The sequence below is a fragment of the Perca fluviatilis genome, chromosome 21, assembly GCF_010015445.1.
Source record: "Perca fluviatilis chromosome 21, GENO_Pfluv_1.0, whole genome shotgun sequence".
In the NCBI taxonomy this organism is placed as follows: domain Eukaryota; kingdom Metazoa; phylum Chordata; class Actinopteri; order Perciformes; family Percidae; genus Perca; species Perca fluviatilis.
The window spans coordinates 4,326,711-4,344,370 of record NC_053132.1 but is presented as its reverse complement, the minus strand read 5'-3'; the positions used below and the strand labels follow the sequence as shown (position 1 = coordinate 4,344,370).

At 40.9% G+C, this 17,660-nt stretch overlaps 1 protein-coding gene across 3 annotated transcripts in view; it reads left to right on the top strand.

The window, feature by feature from the left end:
- Nucleotides 1–17,660, top strand: part of aatkb (apoptosis-associated tyrosine kinase b) — an 80,101-nt gene that overhangs the window by 44,704 nt on the left and 17,737 nt on the right. The window contains exons 1-3 of one of the 3 annotated variants that reach the window (XM_039788175.1): nucleotides 4,570–4,901; nucleotides 7,880–8,021; nucleotides 16,817–16,896. In XM_039788175.1, coding sequence (XP_039644109.1) covers nucleotides 7,919–8,021; nucleotides 16,817–16,896 — 183 coding nt within the window. In that variant the 5' untranslated portion in view covers nucleotides 4,570–4,901; nucleotides 7,880–7,918. Of the gene's footprint in view, nucleotides 1–4,569; nucleotides 4,902–7,879; nucleotides 8,022–15,254; nucleotides 15,530–16,816; nucleotides 16,897–17,660 lie in introns of those variants that run through there. The other 2 variants (XM_039788174.1, XM_039788177.1) reach the window with 2 other exon arrangements.

Here is a 17,660-nt window from a genome sequence, read left to right as displayed (position 1 = left end):
ATCTTTCCTCTTCTACAAAAAGCCCCTACTGTGATTCCTATTCCCACACGGCACTTGAAACTGTCAAATCAACATGATTTATTCTTCAACTTGTACATTTATGACACAACATTATGTAGGCAATTAACACATAATTCAGATCAACTTAAAGGGAAATTGCAGAAGTGAGAAGCACACGGTTAAACCTGTCGGATGACTTTTCTCACAGTCGGGGACATGTAAGATTGTTTGAATAATGTTCTCTTTGTGCAACGGCATTTATTTCAACATTGTGGGTTGGGTGGTGGTGGTGGGGGTAATATGATAACTGTGGTGTCTGGTGGTCGTCCCCCAGGAAATTTTGGGGCATCAAACGCTTCATTTCCAGCATTCTGGTCAATTTTTCTGCAACAGTTTGTGCCTTTTCTGTATGCAAATGTCTTTATTTATGTAAATATTATTATTATTATTAATAATAATAATAACATTAATAATAATAATAACCAATCCCCTTTATTGTTCCAAACTTTCTGCAGATTCAAAACGTTACATGTGTTATAGGATGTTTTATTAGGAATTATGTTCATCTTAACAACAAATATTTGCTTGCCACAGCATTTAAACTCTTTGACTCCATTTCCCCGGGCCAGTTTTGAATATTGGAATAATTTGAATATTAAAATTTTGAGCATATGAAACACTTCATTTCCTGCATTGTGGTGAATTTTTCTGCAACAAGTTGTGCCTTTTCTGCATCAATTTAGGGTGCAAATGTCTTTATTTATGTAAAGGAAATTATTATTATTATAATAGGTTTTTGGAAATTGTAAATTACGCATATGTCTTTGTGTATATGTCCATCTTCTCTCTCTGCACCCTCCGCCTTTCTTTCATTTTTTTCCCTCCACTTTGAATATCTTATGAAGCACAGAGCTGCAGTGATTCCAGAAGTGTCTGTACAATAGGTGTAATTTACAGGGGTGGGGGAGGGTGGGGGGCAGTGCAACCCACCTCAAAAACCTATTATAATTTCCTTTACATAAATAAAGACATTTGCACCCTAATTTGACGCAGAAAAGGCACAACTTGTTGCAGAAAAAAATCATCACAATGCAGGAAATAAAGTGTTTGATATGCTCAAAATTAAAATTAAGATCTCAGCACCCTCCACCCCCCCCCCCAATTTTAAACCCAAAGTTATGCCCTTGGTCTGTAGCCATATTGCAAAACATCCTGTCCTTTCTTGAGCACTGTCAAATGTGTTTATAAGTGTTCATCTTGAGTTGTTGTTGCATATGATGTGCCTCATGTGTGTTTTGTGTCTCTGGCGGGCTGGACCACCCAGCTCAGACCTGTCAGGGTGTGTCCGAGGAAGGGGCCAGCCAGGGTGGGAGGCAGGGGGAAGAGAGAGGGCGCGAGGGCGTGAGGAAGGGCATACCCATGAGGCCACGGTGCATCCGGCCTTAGGGCCCCCATCTGGAATTAGACACAGCCTCTCCCAGAGCAGGAAGAGGGGATTTCAGAAAAAAACATCAAGAGGAGACGAGAGAGAAGAGCTCTCTGTGTTTTACAGACAGGAAAGATGAGAAACTTCCTCCAGCGATCCTCTCGGCTGTGAGAGGCAATAGTTTGGGGTTAAATATCAGGATTTTAGTCCCTCACATTCATTTAAATGTATTCAGGGACAACAGATTTAAATAAACCTTAAATCAGGTTCTTGAAACCCTTAAAGGACAATTCCGGCGCAAAATGAACCTAGGGGTTAATAACACATGTGTACCGAGTCGATCGTTCTCTGGGACATGTTTTCATGCTAATCGAATGTGTCTCTAGCTTGAAACAAGCTAGCGCAAACCGGCGGTCGACTCGGTACACATATCTCGGTGCACATATGTTATTAACCCCTACGTTCATTTTTGCACCAGAATTGTCCTTTAATCGTTCACAAGAGTGGAATGAAGCACAGAAGCATTTGGGCCGACGATTCGTTTTTTTATGATATTATTCAGATTCCGTTGTTAAAGATGACTCACTCCATGTCCACCCCCCATCCCTTAATTTAGATATGAAAGGTTTAAAGGGTTTTTAATGTAAAAATAAGAGGTTCTGTTGCCTAATGAAGGTAAGGCTCCAAATTGTGCTGTAGTACTCAAGATCGGTCTTGGTCCCAAGACCACTTTTTGAAGGTCTCTGTCTCGTCTTGGAATGGACCGCATTTTTAATCGGCCTTGTCTCGGGCTTGGAAATAGAGGACTCTGGATTTTATTTCAAGTCTGCAGGGATATCACTAAATTGCCTGGTTTTATGTGTTAACACCATTACTGTGATTGGATGTAAAACTCCCTGCTTCAAATGTAACCAATAACTTTATAATACTTTACTTTATTTATTATACAATAAATTTCTTGTTTGAAATGTGTTACTGTTAACCCGCTCTCCCCACCCCGCTTAACACACACTCCCAAGAAAGAAAATCCCGGAGACAGAAGAAGAAGCTCTGGCTGTCTGGTACTGGTCTGGTCTTGGTCTTAGTACATTTACTCAAGTACTGCACTTAAAGTGATGGTTCGGAGTAATTTCACCCTAGGGTCCTTTGCACCATGACCTCGAGCCAAACAACCCCCCAGAAGCTTTTTTCACCTGGGTCAAACATTGGGAGAGTTAGCGTAGAGTAGTGTTATCAGCTGAATAGCTTAGCGCAGGGGCTAATGGACCCACGTTTGTATCTCATAAATGACCTCACTAATAATGCCCGAAATGATACCAAACGTCTACACTAGTACATATAGCTTATGCACTCATAAAACGATGGATTGGAAAGTTTGTAAGTACACCAGAAGCTTATGTAAATAACACTTGCCTGCTGGCTTCTGCTCTCTGCTGTTGTTGTTGCTGCTGTAAGCCGAGTGCTTTGTGCTGAGCATTACCTTATTTAATCATTAAATTAATATATCATTAAATTAAATATTTTTGTTGTATCTCTTTTCGGTGTAGTAATTTGTAGACGGCCCTAAGCACTCGTCTAACTGCAGGTAGCAGCAGCAGCAGCAACAGAGAGCAGAAGAGAGCAGGCAAGTGTTATTTACATACACTTCTGGTGTACTTACAAACTTTCCAATCCATCGTTTTATGAGTACATAACCTATTTGTACTAGTGTAGACGTTTGGTATCATTTCGGGCATTATTAGTGGGGTCATTTGAATACAATAATGTGGGTCTGGCCCCCTACGCTAAGCTATTCAGCTGATAACGCTACTCTACGCTAACTCTCCCAATGTTCGACCCAGGTGAAAAAAGCTTCTGGGGGGTGTTTGGCTCGAGGTCATGGTGCAAAGGACCCTAGGGTGAAATTACTCCGAACCATCACTTAAAAGATACAGTAGGTAAGACTTATACTTACTTACTTTCTGTCATATTTGCTTAAACTGACCCTATGTTCCAGTAGAACTACATGAAGCAGGTCATTTAAAATAAAATCTGGCTCCTCTGGCTCCACCTACAGCTCAGATGCAGCAATCAGGGCCGGGTGTCTAACTGTGTGTCAATCACTGCTCATGGACACACATTCATTCTCCCTTGTGGGGGGAGGGGCTTAGGAGACTGTTTGGCCTCTAGCAGAAAGGAAGGAGGGACTGAGAAGTTGTTGATGTTCAAATTCTTTGGCTAAGTCCTGGATCTTCACAATCCTACCTACAGCAGCTTTAACTACAAATTTTAGGTACTTGTACTTTACTTGAGTCTTTTCTTTTCATGCCACTTTCTACTTCTACTTCACTACATTTCAGAGAGAAATATTGTACTTTTTACTCCACTACATTCATCTGTTACAGCTTTAGTTACTAGTTACTTTAGTTACTCCGCTACATTCATCTGTTACAGCTTTAGTTACTAGTTACTTTACACATTAAAATTTCTGCACACAAAACACATGTAGTTTATAAAATCTGATGTTTTATCATAAAGTAAACTAGCCGACAATATAACGGCCTACAAGTCCAGCTGAGATGATTAGACCATTAAACACACAACTGGTTGGATCCTTTGATCCTGAGTACTTTTACTTTTAGTACCCTAAGTACATTTTCCTGATGATACCTACATACTTTTACTTAAGTAGCATTTTCAATGCGGAGACATTAACTTGTAACATAGTATTTTTACAGTGTGGTATTAGTACTTTTACTGAAGTAAAGTGTGTGTGTGTGTGTGTGTGTGTGTGTGTGTGTGTGTGTGTGTGTGTGTGTGTGTGTGTGTGTGTGTGTGTGTGTGTGTGTGTGTGTGTGTGTGTGTGGGGCCATGGTTTTGTGGGGAAGGGGACTGACAGATGTTCTTTGGCTTTTGGGAAAGAGAGAAAAAGAGAGGAAGAGAGCGAGTGATGTCACATGTATAGTATGTGAACCCCCCTCCCCTCCCCCTCCCACTTGTATTTTCTCCCTCACATTTTTGTGGGGGCTCAATTTCTCTCCTCTCTCCCTCGTGAGACGACACAGGTTCGGTTATCGCCTTGTGAACTGGGAGATAGAGTGCTCCTCCTCCTTCCTCTCCCCAGCTTCTCGTTTCCCAACCTCCCTCCCTCCCTCTATCCCTCCCTTCCTCCATCCCTCCGTCCCCAGCAGTCCCGGGGACAGTCAGTGGTCAGCTACGAAGCCTCTTCCTCCTCTTCTGGACTCAACAATGACACTCTCTCTGCAGAATGATGTGGCCTTTTTCTGCAGCCTGCTCTCCCTGGCACCGCCAACCTCCCGCTGCCCTGCACCCATCACACAAATGGGAACCTTGGGGGGGGAGGGGGCGGCACTGAGTGTGTGTGTATGTGTGTGTTGTTATGTGGGTGTATTAACAAAACCAGAGAGGTTGAGATGCTGAAACCAAAGCTGAGGGCGTTTGGCATGCCAACCTTACCGGTGGACTCTGAGGAAAGGTAAGAAGAGGAGATGCTGTGTTGTCACAGAAACACTTTGTGCTGCTTATTTAACCAAAAGGGAAGTTTTGTGGTATTAAGATGGAAAGCGGGATTTAAAGGACAAAACAAATGATGAAATCTTTTAGGAGGTTTTTGTTGGCTTAAGAATGAAATCACTTAGTATGAATATTTAGCAGATTTTCATGTGAAAAACCACGTGTAAATCTGTTGATGCTGGTTTTATTGAGTCCTGACCAGTTTAGACAATTGATTGATTAGCTGGAAAGACAAGTTCATCAAGCAAAACTACCAAATATATTTCAGCTTCTATGATTCAGCTTCTCAAATTTGACGATATTTCTGCTTTTGCCCGTTTGATATCGTTGTAATATCTTCTGACTTTTGGACTGTTGATCGTACAAAACAATTTGAAGACGTCACCATGCATTCTGGGAAAATGTAATGGGCATGTTTTTCTGTTTGTTGATCTAGTTTCTTAGTAAAGGTCTAATCGATTAATTGCAAAAATAACAAAACATTTCATGATTTGCAGGCCTAGTTTTGATACCTTTTACTGCAAGATGTATGGGAAATGAGAGATACTTTTAGATGTTCTGTAAATGCTTGTGTGTGTGTGTGTGTGTGTGTGTGTGTGTGTGTGTGTGTGTGTGTGTGTGTGTGTGTGTGTGTGTGTGTGTGTGTGTGTGTGTGTGTGTGTGTGTGTGTGTGTGTGTGTGTGTGTGTGTGTCAATGTCGAGAGTGAAACCACATGTTGTACGGGAGGGCGAGCGGGGCCGTGTGAACATTTGGGTCTCTGGCCGAGAGAGGGTGTGCACGCGTTAATAAGTGTGCATGTGCTCACATTCTTGGGGGACAGGATGAAGTTTGAGATGGAGGTGTGTGTGTGTTTGTGTGTGTGTTTTATTTTGTGTGTTAGGGTTTGTGTGTGTGTGTGTAAGGGAGTGTGTGTGTGTTGTGTGTGTGTGTGCGCGTTGTGCATGCATCTGTGGCCGTGTGTGTGTGTGTGTGTGTGTGTGTGTGTGTGTGTGTGTGTGTGTGTGTGTGTGTGTGTGTGTGTGTGTGTGTGTGTGTGTGTGTGTGTGTGGCTGCAGCAGGTCACATTTTTCCAGTGTTGGGACCCCACTGCTCTTCAGCTCCCAACTAAGAGACTTTTATTCTGACATCCGGTCTGTGGATGGAGCCAACTCCCTCCCTTCTCCCCTCTTCATCCTCTGCTCCATCCTGCAATGTGTCTTTGACACACAGAAGGAATCATTCAGAGGCTCCTCACTGTCCATCCACACCAGGCTTCAATGTAACATACTAACATAGAAACTCATAAAAAAAAAACTCTAACTCCATTAGAAATTGAAGGGATTTTCAAAAGCTTGCATGTTCTGAAATATTGCACCTGTATCTGACATTGATGCATCTCTTTTATTCATACTATTCATTCATCTCATCCACATCATCACTCCAAGAGCAATTAGTTTTTCACTTTGTGAAAGACGCTCCACCAGATGAGTCGATCCATCAAATAAAAAGAGAGTAGAAAGTACTTAAAAAATAGAGCAAGAGAGAAGGAAAAAATTAAAATGTTAAACTATGTGAATACGGTACGGTACGGATAAATAGAGCAAACTCAGTTTACCTCAGGTAGGAAGAGCCGGTTTCTCATTACATGGCGATTTCAACCATTTCATCCATTGTTTTTCATGCAAAGAAAAGTTACATCTTAGTTTGTATGTTACTTGTTGGCTTTTATTTGGACATGTTGTTCCAGCCACTTCTTAGTAATCAAGTCCAAAGCAGTCACTGTCAATCTTCTTAAAAGATATGCTTTTTCATGTTTTTCTCTTTACCCCCCCCGGGCCGGCCCCACCCATTAAAAACCCCTCCCCTTTTTTTTTTTTTGGGGAAATAGAAAGAAAAAAAAAAACCAAAAAAAAAAAAACCTTTTTTATTATTTTTTAATTTTATTTTTTTTTTTGTTTTTTGTTTTTTTTTTTTTTTTTTTTAAATCAAAAAAAAAGAGAGGGGCCAAAAACCCCTTTTTTCTTCTTTTTTTTCTCCTCCCAAACAAAAAAAAAACACCCAAAAAAAAAAACCTCTTTTTTTTGGGTTTGGGGTTTTTTTTACGTGTAATGTTTGCATTTTTTTTTTTTTTTTTTTTTTTTTTTTTTTTTTTTATTTAGGTGTTCTTAAAACTAACTTAAAAAAAAAGGTGAAATTGTTTTTTTACACAATTAATCTTTTGGGTAAATCAGACAGGCTTTGTTTACACTCCGATGTTTCCAATCGGTCTCGAGAAACACTGAAGCGGGCCAGGACAGCTTGCCTCGGTTTATCTCCGCTCAATGGGCCAGCCAAAATATCAATTTTGGATTGTGTTTTTTTTTTTAAACATTTTCTCTCACTTTCTACATATATGTACATCGATGAAGTCAAATATTTCATATTGCATCGAGTAGATATGCACCCATTGTATGCAGGGGCGGGGCTAGAAGGGGGGCACGGGGTGACACCAGCCCCCCTGAAATATGACACCCCCCCTGGAATTGTTTATTTAAAAGTGGCAGACCGAGCCTATAGAAAATGTGTATTGCATTCAGATATACAATTAGTTTAAAATGAAAACAAGTTAAATTAATAATGAATGTCATGTATTATTTAGCAGAATTACATTATGTTGTTCTATCCTATCCAATATTTCTTATACTTCTAAGCAGATCTTCTATGCTGTACTCTGTTAAAATGCCCCTCCCCTTACTGATTATTGGTGCCATCTCACTTAAAGATTCCTGGAATCGCCCCTGATTATATGATCTACAATGCCCCTAAAAGCACATCAGGGAATGCTTGTGAGGTTTGTTTCCAAGTCTTGCGTGTTCATGTCCTCGCGTCTTAACAACCAGTGTTGAGCGAGTCTAATGGAAGCAACCTGTTCCTTTGCATGACCTTTGACCTCTCGGTGTGTTTGTGTATCTGTTTCCCAGGAATTCAAGAATGTGGACGGGGAGGAGTACCACGCAGACATGTCCACGTTGGCCTCGCCGGCCTCCCAGGGCAGCCCGGACGTCTACATCCTGCCCCTCACCGAGCTCTCCCTGCCGGTCGCCAAGCAACCTGCTCGATCAGGTGAGTCAAAGTCTTCACTTCTGTTCACTTTAAACCAGGACTGTCAAACTCAATTTCACTAAGGGCCACAAAATGGGCCAAAATGAGAATCCCATCAAGGGCCAGACATGTATATTTTATTGCTTTTATTGAATCAAAAAAGTCCACATAAAGCCTTAAAGAAGTCAGCAAAAAAAGTTCCTTAGCCATCATGGAATTTTGCAAACCAAGCAAAACAATGATTACATTTTTAAAAGTATACGCTACCACACAGTCGACTCACAGGCTTGTTTCACAGGCTGAATATGTAAATTCTCAAAGTCGGCAAATCTGCCAAATTCTGCTTTGAGAGTCACATAATTGCAGTTTGAAAAACTATTGTAAACCAAAATTGATATGACGGCCAGATTAAAATTTGCGAGGGGCCGGATTTGGCCCACGGGCCTTAATTTTGACACGTGCTTTAAACTCTGCTATAGAAAAGGTCCGCCAGTGCCTACGTCTGTATTTCTGCTTAATGTGATGTCATTTCCTGGAGTATCTTCAAATTCTTCATATCCCTAAAATCAGTACAACCCACGCTAAAAGGTTCTGTAAGTCAATAAACCATAATAACTACTAAAAGTATTAAAATTCTGTCATAAATGTCATTGTGTTTTCATCAGATTTTACTAAATAAACACAAAACATATTGATCTAAAATATTTCTAAATGTAGAAACATGAAGGAAATACTGTTTTAAGTTATTTAAACTATGTAAATTTTTTAGATGTGCTAATGTTCACCAAAAGTGTAAAGATGTTTTGATAGTTTCATCTGCAATGGAAATGGTGTCACGCAGGTTTGCACCGGACGTCACGTAACGTCATAGAACGAATCGTATTAGAATCTTCACGAGCGTGCAGCCTAATGACTTGAAGAATGAATACTGTAGCTGTTATGGTTTTTATTTTAGATCCATTTAAACAGGAACATGTAAACAACGATCACACGCGGCCCGCCGGCGGAGTTATCTCAACACATTCTCACTTCCATCGCGTAAAATACGGATGCTTGGTCAGGTGCCTTTGGCGTTGTTTTTGACGCTGAAAGTCTCCTTTAGCGTCAGATCTAAACGTGCTTTATCTAAACGCGCTTGTTCGGGACTATTGGCGTCACTTTTGACGCAGTTAGGTTAAGGAAAAGATGGTGGGTGGGCTTACGTTTCCATGACACGCGGGACAAGAATGGGACAGTTGGGTTTAGGAAAAGAAGAACGGGACAGTTGGGTTTAGGTAAAGAAGAACGGGACGGTTGGGTTTAGTAAAAGAAGAATGGGACAGTTGGGTTTAGGTAAAGAAGAATGGGACAGTTGGGTTTAGGTAAAGAAGAACGGGACGGTTGGGTTTAGTAAAAGAAGAACGGGACGGTTGGGTTTAGTAAAAGAAGAACGGGACGGTTGGGTTTAGGAAAAGAAGAACGGGACGGTTGGGTTTAGTAAAAGAAGAACGGGACAGTTGGGTTTAGTAAAAGAAGAATGGGACAGTTGGGTTTAGGTAAAGAAGAACAGGACGGTTGGGTTTAGTAAAAGAAGAACAGGACGGTTGGGTTTAGGAAAAGAAGAACGGGACGGTTGGGTTTAGTAAAAGAAGAACAGGACGGTTGGGTTTAGGAAAAGAAGAACGGGACGGTTGGGTTTAGGAAAAGAAGAACAGGACGGTTGGGTTTAGGTAAAGAAGAACGGGACAGTTGGGTTTAGGAAAAGAAGAACGGGACGGTTGGGTTTAGTAAAAGAAGAACAGGACGGTTGGGTTTAGGTAAAGAAGAATGGGACAGTTGGGTTTAGTAAAAGAAGAATGGGACAGTTGGGTTTAGGTAAAGAAGAAAGCGACCGTTAGGTTTAGGAAACGTGACACACGGGACCTGATCCCCGGTCTCCTGGGTGAAAGTCCTGTGTTGTTTGACCCATCCACCCCACCAATCAACCTCCCTATGCAGATTTTCGGGCTTTCATACAACTCGCTACCGTAGTCGTTCTTAGTGCTTCTTCAAACGCCGTGTAGCTGCTGCTCTCCCCGGTACGTTCTACAAACACGCTGAAGGGCGCTTTTTGTGTCGTTTCTGACGCTGACAGCCACTGCCCATACGTCCGTATTTTACGAGATCAGAGTGAGAACGGGTTGGTTATCTAAGGGTTAAACTTGATCCAAGAGTGGCTCCATCTGTAAACAGAAATATGTTGTGCAGCCAAGCTAAATGTGAAATGTTGCTAAAAATCCCAAAGTTTCCCAAAGAGAGAAAACCACACTGAGGTTTTGGATGAATAAGAACATTGTATTCCTGTGTTTGGTGCAACCATGAAAAAACCCGGAGCCTTGACTTTTAAAGAATCATCCAGAGAAATGAAAGTGAATATTGAGTATTAAGAGGTCAAACTTGATCTGCCACTTCCATTTATTCCACTCATTTTAGATATCTTCTTGAAATCACCTTTTCAGGGTGTTTGCAAATAACCTGATCCCCATATGTTTCATATTAAAATGTTCAAACTAACTCAGCTTTCTGTATAGTGAGGCCGGAAATTTGTTCCAGAGCAATGTATAAAGAGATAATTTGGAAATCTTTTGTGAAAACAAACCTAAAGTCAATTGTTTTGGTGCTTGAAATGAGTTTACAAAAGTCTTGGGTTCACAAAAGTAGCGTCATATATGAATAAAATAGTAAATACAATGTCTAAAATGAAATTTTGTAATATTGCTTGTTGAGTAGGAGTGTTGTCAAACATCGCTTGGACTCGCCGGTGTGTCTTCTGTCCTCCTGAGGGTTAAATCTGTGAAGTCTCTTAACTATATTTAAGAAGATTTTAATTGTTTCTCTGCTGTTGAAAGGGATAAAATATAAGATGAATGGGTGGTCAAAGAATATCCAATCATGATATCATCTTTAAGGGTTCGTCAGTGCTTTGTAATTCACGTCTTCAGTCATTTTGTTAGGCGTTAGTCAAAGTCTGTCCCTGGAGTGAGCACCGCCCTAACGCTGGCCCGGGTCAGCTCGGTCTCCACCTATCCCACAATCCCTCACTGCAGGTCCCCACAGAATGGACTCTGTGCTCTTTAGCTTTCCCTCTCTCCCACAAACATCTGCCTGTTGCGTAACAGCGTCCAGGCAGCCAGCCTACACTGCTGCTTGTTGGAATGCCAGGCATGCGAGAGCACAAAAACCCCAGTGAGAATATTCCTCTTTCCCTGCGTCGCTGTCTTTCTCCTGTTCTGCCTCCGTGTGACAATGGTCCTCGTTGTTTGTTAATGGGCTGATGCTGCCTGATAAACTTATGACCCTAGAGTGTGGCGAGACTTAATGGATCATGCCCACGCAGCTAACTCCCGGGATCACTCTTCATTTAATCTCAAATAGAAGTGAATGTGATCATTCACATTCATACAGTTTGAGCCACACTAGTTAAATCGGTAGTCTTTAAAGCTGTAGTGTGTAACTTTTTGATATTAATGAACGTCCGTTACATTCAAGCCATTACCAAATGAGTTGCTACAAAGCTAATTAAGACTATCAGCTCCACACAACTCTCAGTATGGCTGTGTTTAGAAGATTGTGTCGTCTGGAGAGTCCATCATGTTCTCCTTGAACAATCCTCTGTGTCCTCCTTGGCTACTAGCAACTGTGTGATCACGGAAGGCTTGTATCATGTGGACACGCCAAGAGTTTTGTTGTCCTTAATTAGAATTCCTCATGAGGGCGGCAGAAACTACGCACTATCCCTTTACACGGCCAAATATTAAGAGCTAAATAAGAAAGGGTTGGTTAGACCCAATCACAAAGAATGTATTTTCTATGAAGCTGCAAAGATTAATCAATTATGTTGCAACTATTAATGTAATCACCAACATTTTAGATAATCGATTGATCGGTTTGAGTAATTTTTTATGAAAAACTGTATAAATTCTCTGATGTCAGTATCTTAAATGTGACTATGTTCTAGTTTCTTCTCTCCTCTGTGACAGTAAACTGAATATCTTTGAGTTGTGGACAAAACAAGACGTGAGGACGTCATCTTGGGCTTTTTGGGAAACTGATCCACATTTTTCACCATTTTCTGACATTTTAGAGACCGAATCGAGAAAATAATCGACGGATTAATCGACAACAAATATAATCGTTAGTTGCAGCCCCAATTTTCTAACTTACTCCGAGTGGTAGCTCGCCATGCGGATAGGTCCTGAAGTTTTGAGAAAATTAGGTCCGTACAAGAAGGTTAATGGAACGCAGTTCCTGGTCGCCAAAGTCTCAGAAGCAGAATTCTCAAAACCCCAAAATATGTTCATAGCATGACTTCATACCACTTTAAGATAAGATAAGATAAGGTAAAACTTTACTTTCTGTTCACACAGAACATTTTCTTGCATCGTCTGCTCCAACAGTCAAGAGATAACATAAAAAAAAACACAAACATTAAAAAACATCTGTATGGTCACCGGACAAACATCTGACACACCTTTTTGTTGCGCACACACACACACACACACACACACACACACACACACACACACACACACACACACACACACACACACACACAAAACACACACACAAAATCCAAACATGTAATATTTATGATTGTCATAATTGCAGTCCCACAATGATATTCGTTTGGGGAGGTAGGGGGCGAGTGTATAATCACAGTGCTTGTTGGGGGTCGCAGTCCCTAATATGGGGGATGTGTGTATGTGGTTGTGTTGAGAAAGTATTTTCTCATGTTCTAGGACTCTGAGTGAACCGGTCCTTTGACACATGCTTTGTCTTCTGTGGATAATAGAACCCATATGGTATAAGAGTAGTGGCAGAGGTCAGGGAGTTATTACTGCAGCTTCAGGACTGCCTCGCCCACTGACATCATAAGGGGAAATGGATTTGTGTTTTTATCAAGAAATATAATGGCTGAAATGGATCCATCATATTCTACTGCTCACACATCTCCTCTCTTTTACTTTTTTATATTTGTTGCTCAGGATTTTGTCCTCTTTTCCTACAGCTGTTCTAGTTCAGGTGTATATGTACACCATCACTTCTTTCATATGAAAGCAGTTGAAAGTGCTTTACAGGTTGATAAAATATTTAAACTTTAAAAGCTAAACTTACAGCAACAGAATGGAGGGAGGTATAGAACATTAGAGAGGAGCAAATGCACACAAAAAAAACAGGCAAGGAATAAATGAATACACAGGAACAAGCAGTAATTCAGATTAAAAGAAGAAATTGAATAAAAAGTCTTGCTTTTAGGCAGACATGATGTACTATAGGTTCAGCTCTCAGATTTCCAATCCCTTATGATTCCTGAGAGCTGAGGTAGATGTGGAGTTGAAGTACTTAGCAGCTACATGAGCGAGTCTGGTTCCTTTCAGCCAATGTTCCTGTCTCCTCGTGTTATCCTGCTGTGCGCTGGGGCTGTCGAAGGACTGTGTGGATATGTGTGAGTCCCTAATGAGACACCAGTACTGTAACCAAGAGCTTGGCTCAGTCCCTGGCCCCATCCCCGGGACCCGCCCTGATGCAGCTGTTCTGTGCTGCAGGCTGCACTGCAAAGACTAATGGAGCCCCACGCCCACAATGATATTTCCTTCCACGTAGAGCTCTACAGTACATGTATTCCATGCATCCTTCGAACACACACACACACACGCACATACAGACATTTCCTTCCCCTCACAGCTCTACAGTACATGTATTACATGCGTCCTTCGAACACACACACACACACACACACAATGACATTTCCTTCCACTCAGAGCTGTACACGTACTACATGCGTCCTTTGAACGAACACTCTCAAACCTGCTGAATAAAATTACACAATCACTCACATACATTGCAGCTCTAAATCCTCACCATGTTGCCGTTTCTAATTGAGTTACACAACAAGAATTGGGCAAAACGTCATAAGTGAATTTAAATGCCCAAGGACGGATCTACATTTCGGCACCTCGGCAGAGATCCGAGAGAAGATGCGCTGGACTGGAAGAGCATAATGGGAGTTCCATTTGGCTCCGAGTGATTTAGCCGCTGTACATTTTGCTAAAGACTTCCTGGCTACTCCAGCAAATAAACTTGTTAGACGCTTTCTTCAGAGAAAGAGATGCGGTACACTGCTTAGATGTGGTGCTGTCAAATGGAAATCGAGTTACTGTGTTGGCTGTAAAGACATCCGAGAACTTTCCAGGTCAATCAGGGGTTTTCAGTTCGTCTCAGCGGTTGTTTTAGAAAAGTAGAAAGCACTGATGTGGTTCTGCCAAGGCTGCATTTCTTCTAAATACATTATTCTAATAATAGAAACAACATCTGTGACGTACAAACATGGGATACATAGATTTTATTTCTTCATGTTAGTAAGGTAATTCATGAATAAATAGTGAAAATAGTGAGAATGCCCTGTATTACCATCACTTGTTCCTCACTCGCCTGTCTAGAGCTGCAAAGATTAATCGATTATTCGATCACTTGTCAACTATGAAAAGTATAAAATTCTCTCATTCCAGCATCTTAAATGTGAATATTTTCGAGCTTCTTCTCTCCTCTGTGACAGTAAACTGAATATCTTTGAGTTGTGGACAAAACAAGACATTTGAGGACGGCATCTTGGGCTTTCTGGGAAACACTGATCCACATAATTCACAATTTTCTGACATTTCAATAATCGACAATGAAAATAATCGATAGTTGCAGCCCTACTTTTGTCGCACATTGGTTCCCAAGAAACCAACAAAAAGACTTGGCAAAGATAACAGATATTCTAATATGGTCTTCCCCTCATTGTTTCCATCAGCATTATAAATATGTGAGGTTAACATGATGTCCTCTTGCTTGCGGCGGTTATCGCCAAAACTCAGTTCATTCCTACGTCATGGAGCAGGTGGATAATGGCCCCAGTGTGTGCGTACTAACTGGTCCTAACTGGTGCCATGTGGCCCCAAGCAGCCAGACAATGGTGGTTATTCTGCCGGAGAGAGCGTGAGTGGGTGTAAAGGAATGACCAGTCTGGGGGAAAGAGACAGGGGTGTCCAATATGGCCTCCGCACAGTGACCGGACTGTGTGGCGGCGTGGAGGGGGACGACAGCTCCACAAAGATGTGTCTGTCTGCCTCTACGGCCAGAATTGAAGTGTCATAGTGGGAGACAGAGAGAGAAAGAAAGGGATGGATGGTAAGGGGGGGGTGGGAGATGGAGGGGCAGAGGGAGGGTCAGTCCCGTTTCGTTTGACTGAGCTGTGGACGGGACGGCCGGGCGTGTTCGGACAGGCAGGAAGGACTCAGGTCATCTGGGGATGCTGACGGAGATGCATCAGGGGGTTGGAGGACAGTCAGACAGATCGGTGCCAGAGTCGGCTCAGTAAAGAATAAGAGCGGAGTTACATTTGTTTACTCGTGGAACATGGGCAACGTCCACTGGCATGTTCGGATATTTCATTTCAGAGAGGGTTAATAACAATCGATTGGGGCGGACAATGGATTCTACGACGGCCGCTTAAGAACCTGGAAAAGGTGCGTTCTGTCACTGTTATCGGTAGGGCTGCAACGAACTACTACTGCTTTCTTTGTTGATTAATCTGTCGATTATTGTCTGGATTAATTCTTTGGTCTATAAAATGTCACAAAATTGTGAAAAATGTGGATGTTTCCAAAGGCCCAAGATGACATCCTTAAATTTGTTGTTTTGCCCACAACTCAAAGATATTCAGTTTACTGTCACAGAGGAGCAAGGGCAAAACTGGGTTCAACATTGGGGGGGGGGGGGTTAACCCTTGTGTTGTCCTCGGGTCAAATTTGACCCATTTTCTATAACAAATTTGACCCATTTTCTATAACATTTTCTATAACAAAAATATGGATTTGTTTCAAACAAATGACCCCAAAATAACATAGTTGCATGTATGGAATCCATACAATGTCAAATTAATGGTTACTTTCATTGAATTTTGGGTGTTTTATTCAATTTCATAGCATTTGAAATTTTTTTTTTTAATGGTTTTAAAACAATATCCTGACTGTCTAAACTTTGACAGATACCACTCAACATCCTGTGATCTTAACTATTAGTCAAAATAAATCATAATTTCTGCTTTTTTTAAAACCCAAAATGAGGTATGACGTCATACAAATTAGGTTTATTGACCATGAATACCAAAAAAAGTGTTAATAGTGACAAAAACGTTGGAAAAAGCGTCAAATGGACAAGTTCATGGTCGCCGGGAAGACAACACAAGGGTTGAGATCTCCACTTTTGAGCAAAATTTAAATTTTTAACATATCAAACACTTAATTTCCTGCATTCTGATGAATTTTTCTGCCACAATTTGTGCCTTTCCTGCATCAAGTTATGGTGCAAATGTCTTTATTTATGTAAAGTAAATTAGAATAGGTTTTTGGAGGGGTTGCACTGGCCAGTTTTGATTATTCCATCCCACCTGTAAATTACACCTATGCAGATGAGTGAAGAAACTAGAAAATATTCACATTTAACAAGCTGGAATGAGAGAAGTTTTTATAAAAAATGACTCAAACAGATTAATTGGTTTTCAAAAAAGTTGGCGATTACTTTAAAAGTTAATGCAGCCTTTAAAAAACAACGCTTGTGTCGTATCACGATATTACGATATCCAAAGTTTAAGACGATATCTGGCCTTGTGTATCAATGTGGATACAATATTGCTATTTTGCCCAGCCCTAATAAATGGTTTTGTAAAGACCACAATGATGTCATCAAGAGAGCGATGTTGGAGGTTTATCCATCACTGTGACACCTTTTTTCTCTCTCTTCTTTTCCTCCAGTCCAACTCCTGAAATCCACAGATCTCAGCCGCCACAGTCTTCTCTACCTGAAAGAGATCGGGAATGGCTGGTTCGGGAAGGTAAAGCCCACTCCTGACACCTCAATCTTCATAACTTCCTGCTGACCTGTGGTGGAATGTAACTGAGTACATTTACTCAAGTACTGTACTAAAGTACAAATTTCAGGCACTTGTACTTTACTTTTCTTTTCATGCCACTTTCTACTTCTACTCCGCTACATTTCAGAGAGAAATATTGTACTTTTTACCCCACTACATTCATCTGTTACAGCTTTAGTTACTTTACAAATTAGGACTTTTGCACACAAAACACATGGAGTTTATAAAATTCAACTTAGTTCATAAATTCAACTTTCCAACAATATATTGGCCTACAAGTCCAGCTGAATTGATTAATTGATTAAACACTTGGTTGATTGACAGAACTGTTTGGATCGTTTAGAGTTTCTGCATTGAGCACTTTTACTTTTAATACTTTCAGTACATTTACCTGATGATACTTCCATACTTTCACTTAACCCTCGTGTTGTCCTTCCGGGTCAAAACTCGAAAAATCGACACAAAAAATAATTTCGCCTGATTTTTCGACTGATGTTTCGACTGATTTTTTTCAACATTTTTTATGGTTTTTTTAATGTTCTTTAAATGTTGTTTTCGAGGCTGTCAATGCTTTTTGTCGCTTTTTGACACTTTTTTTCATTTTTTTCAACATTTGTGAGCCTTGTTCAAACATTTTAATTGTACTTGCGAAGGGCGTTGCATGGAACCGTCCATGTTATTTTCCGGGCACTTTGGTTGAAAGAAACTCAAATTTCTGATATAAA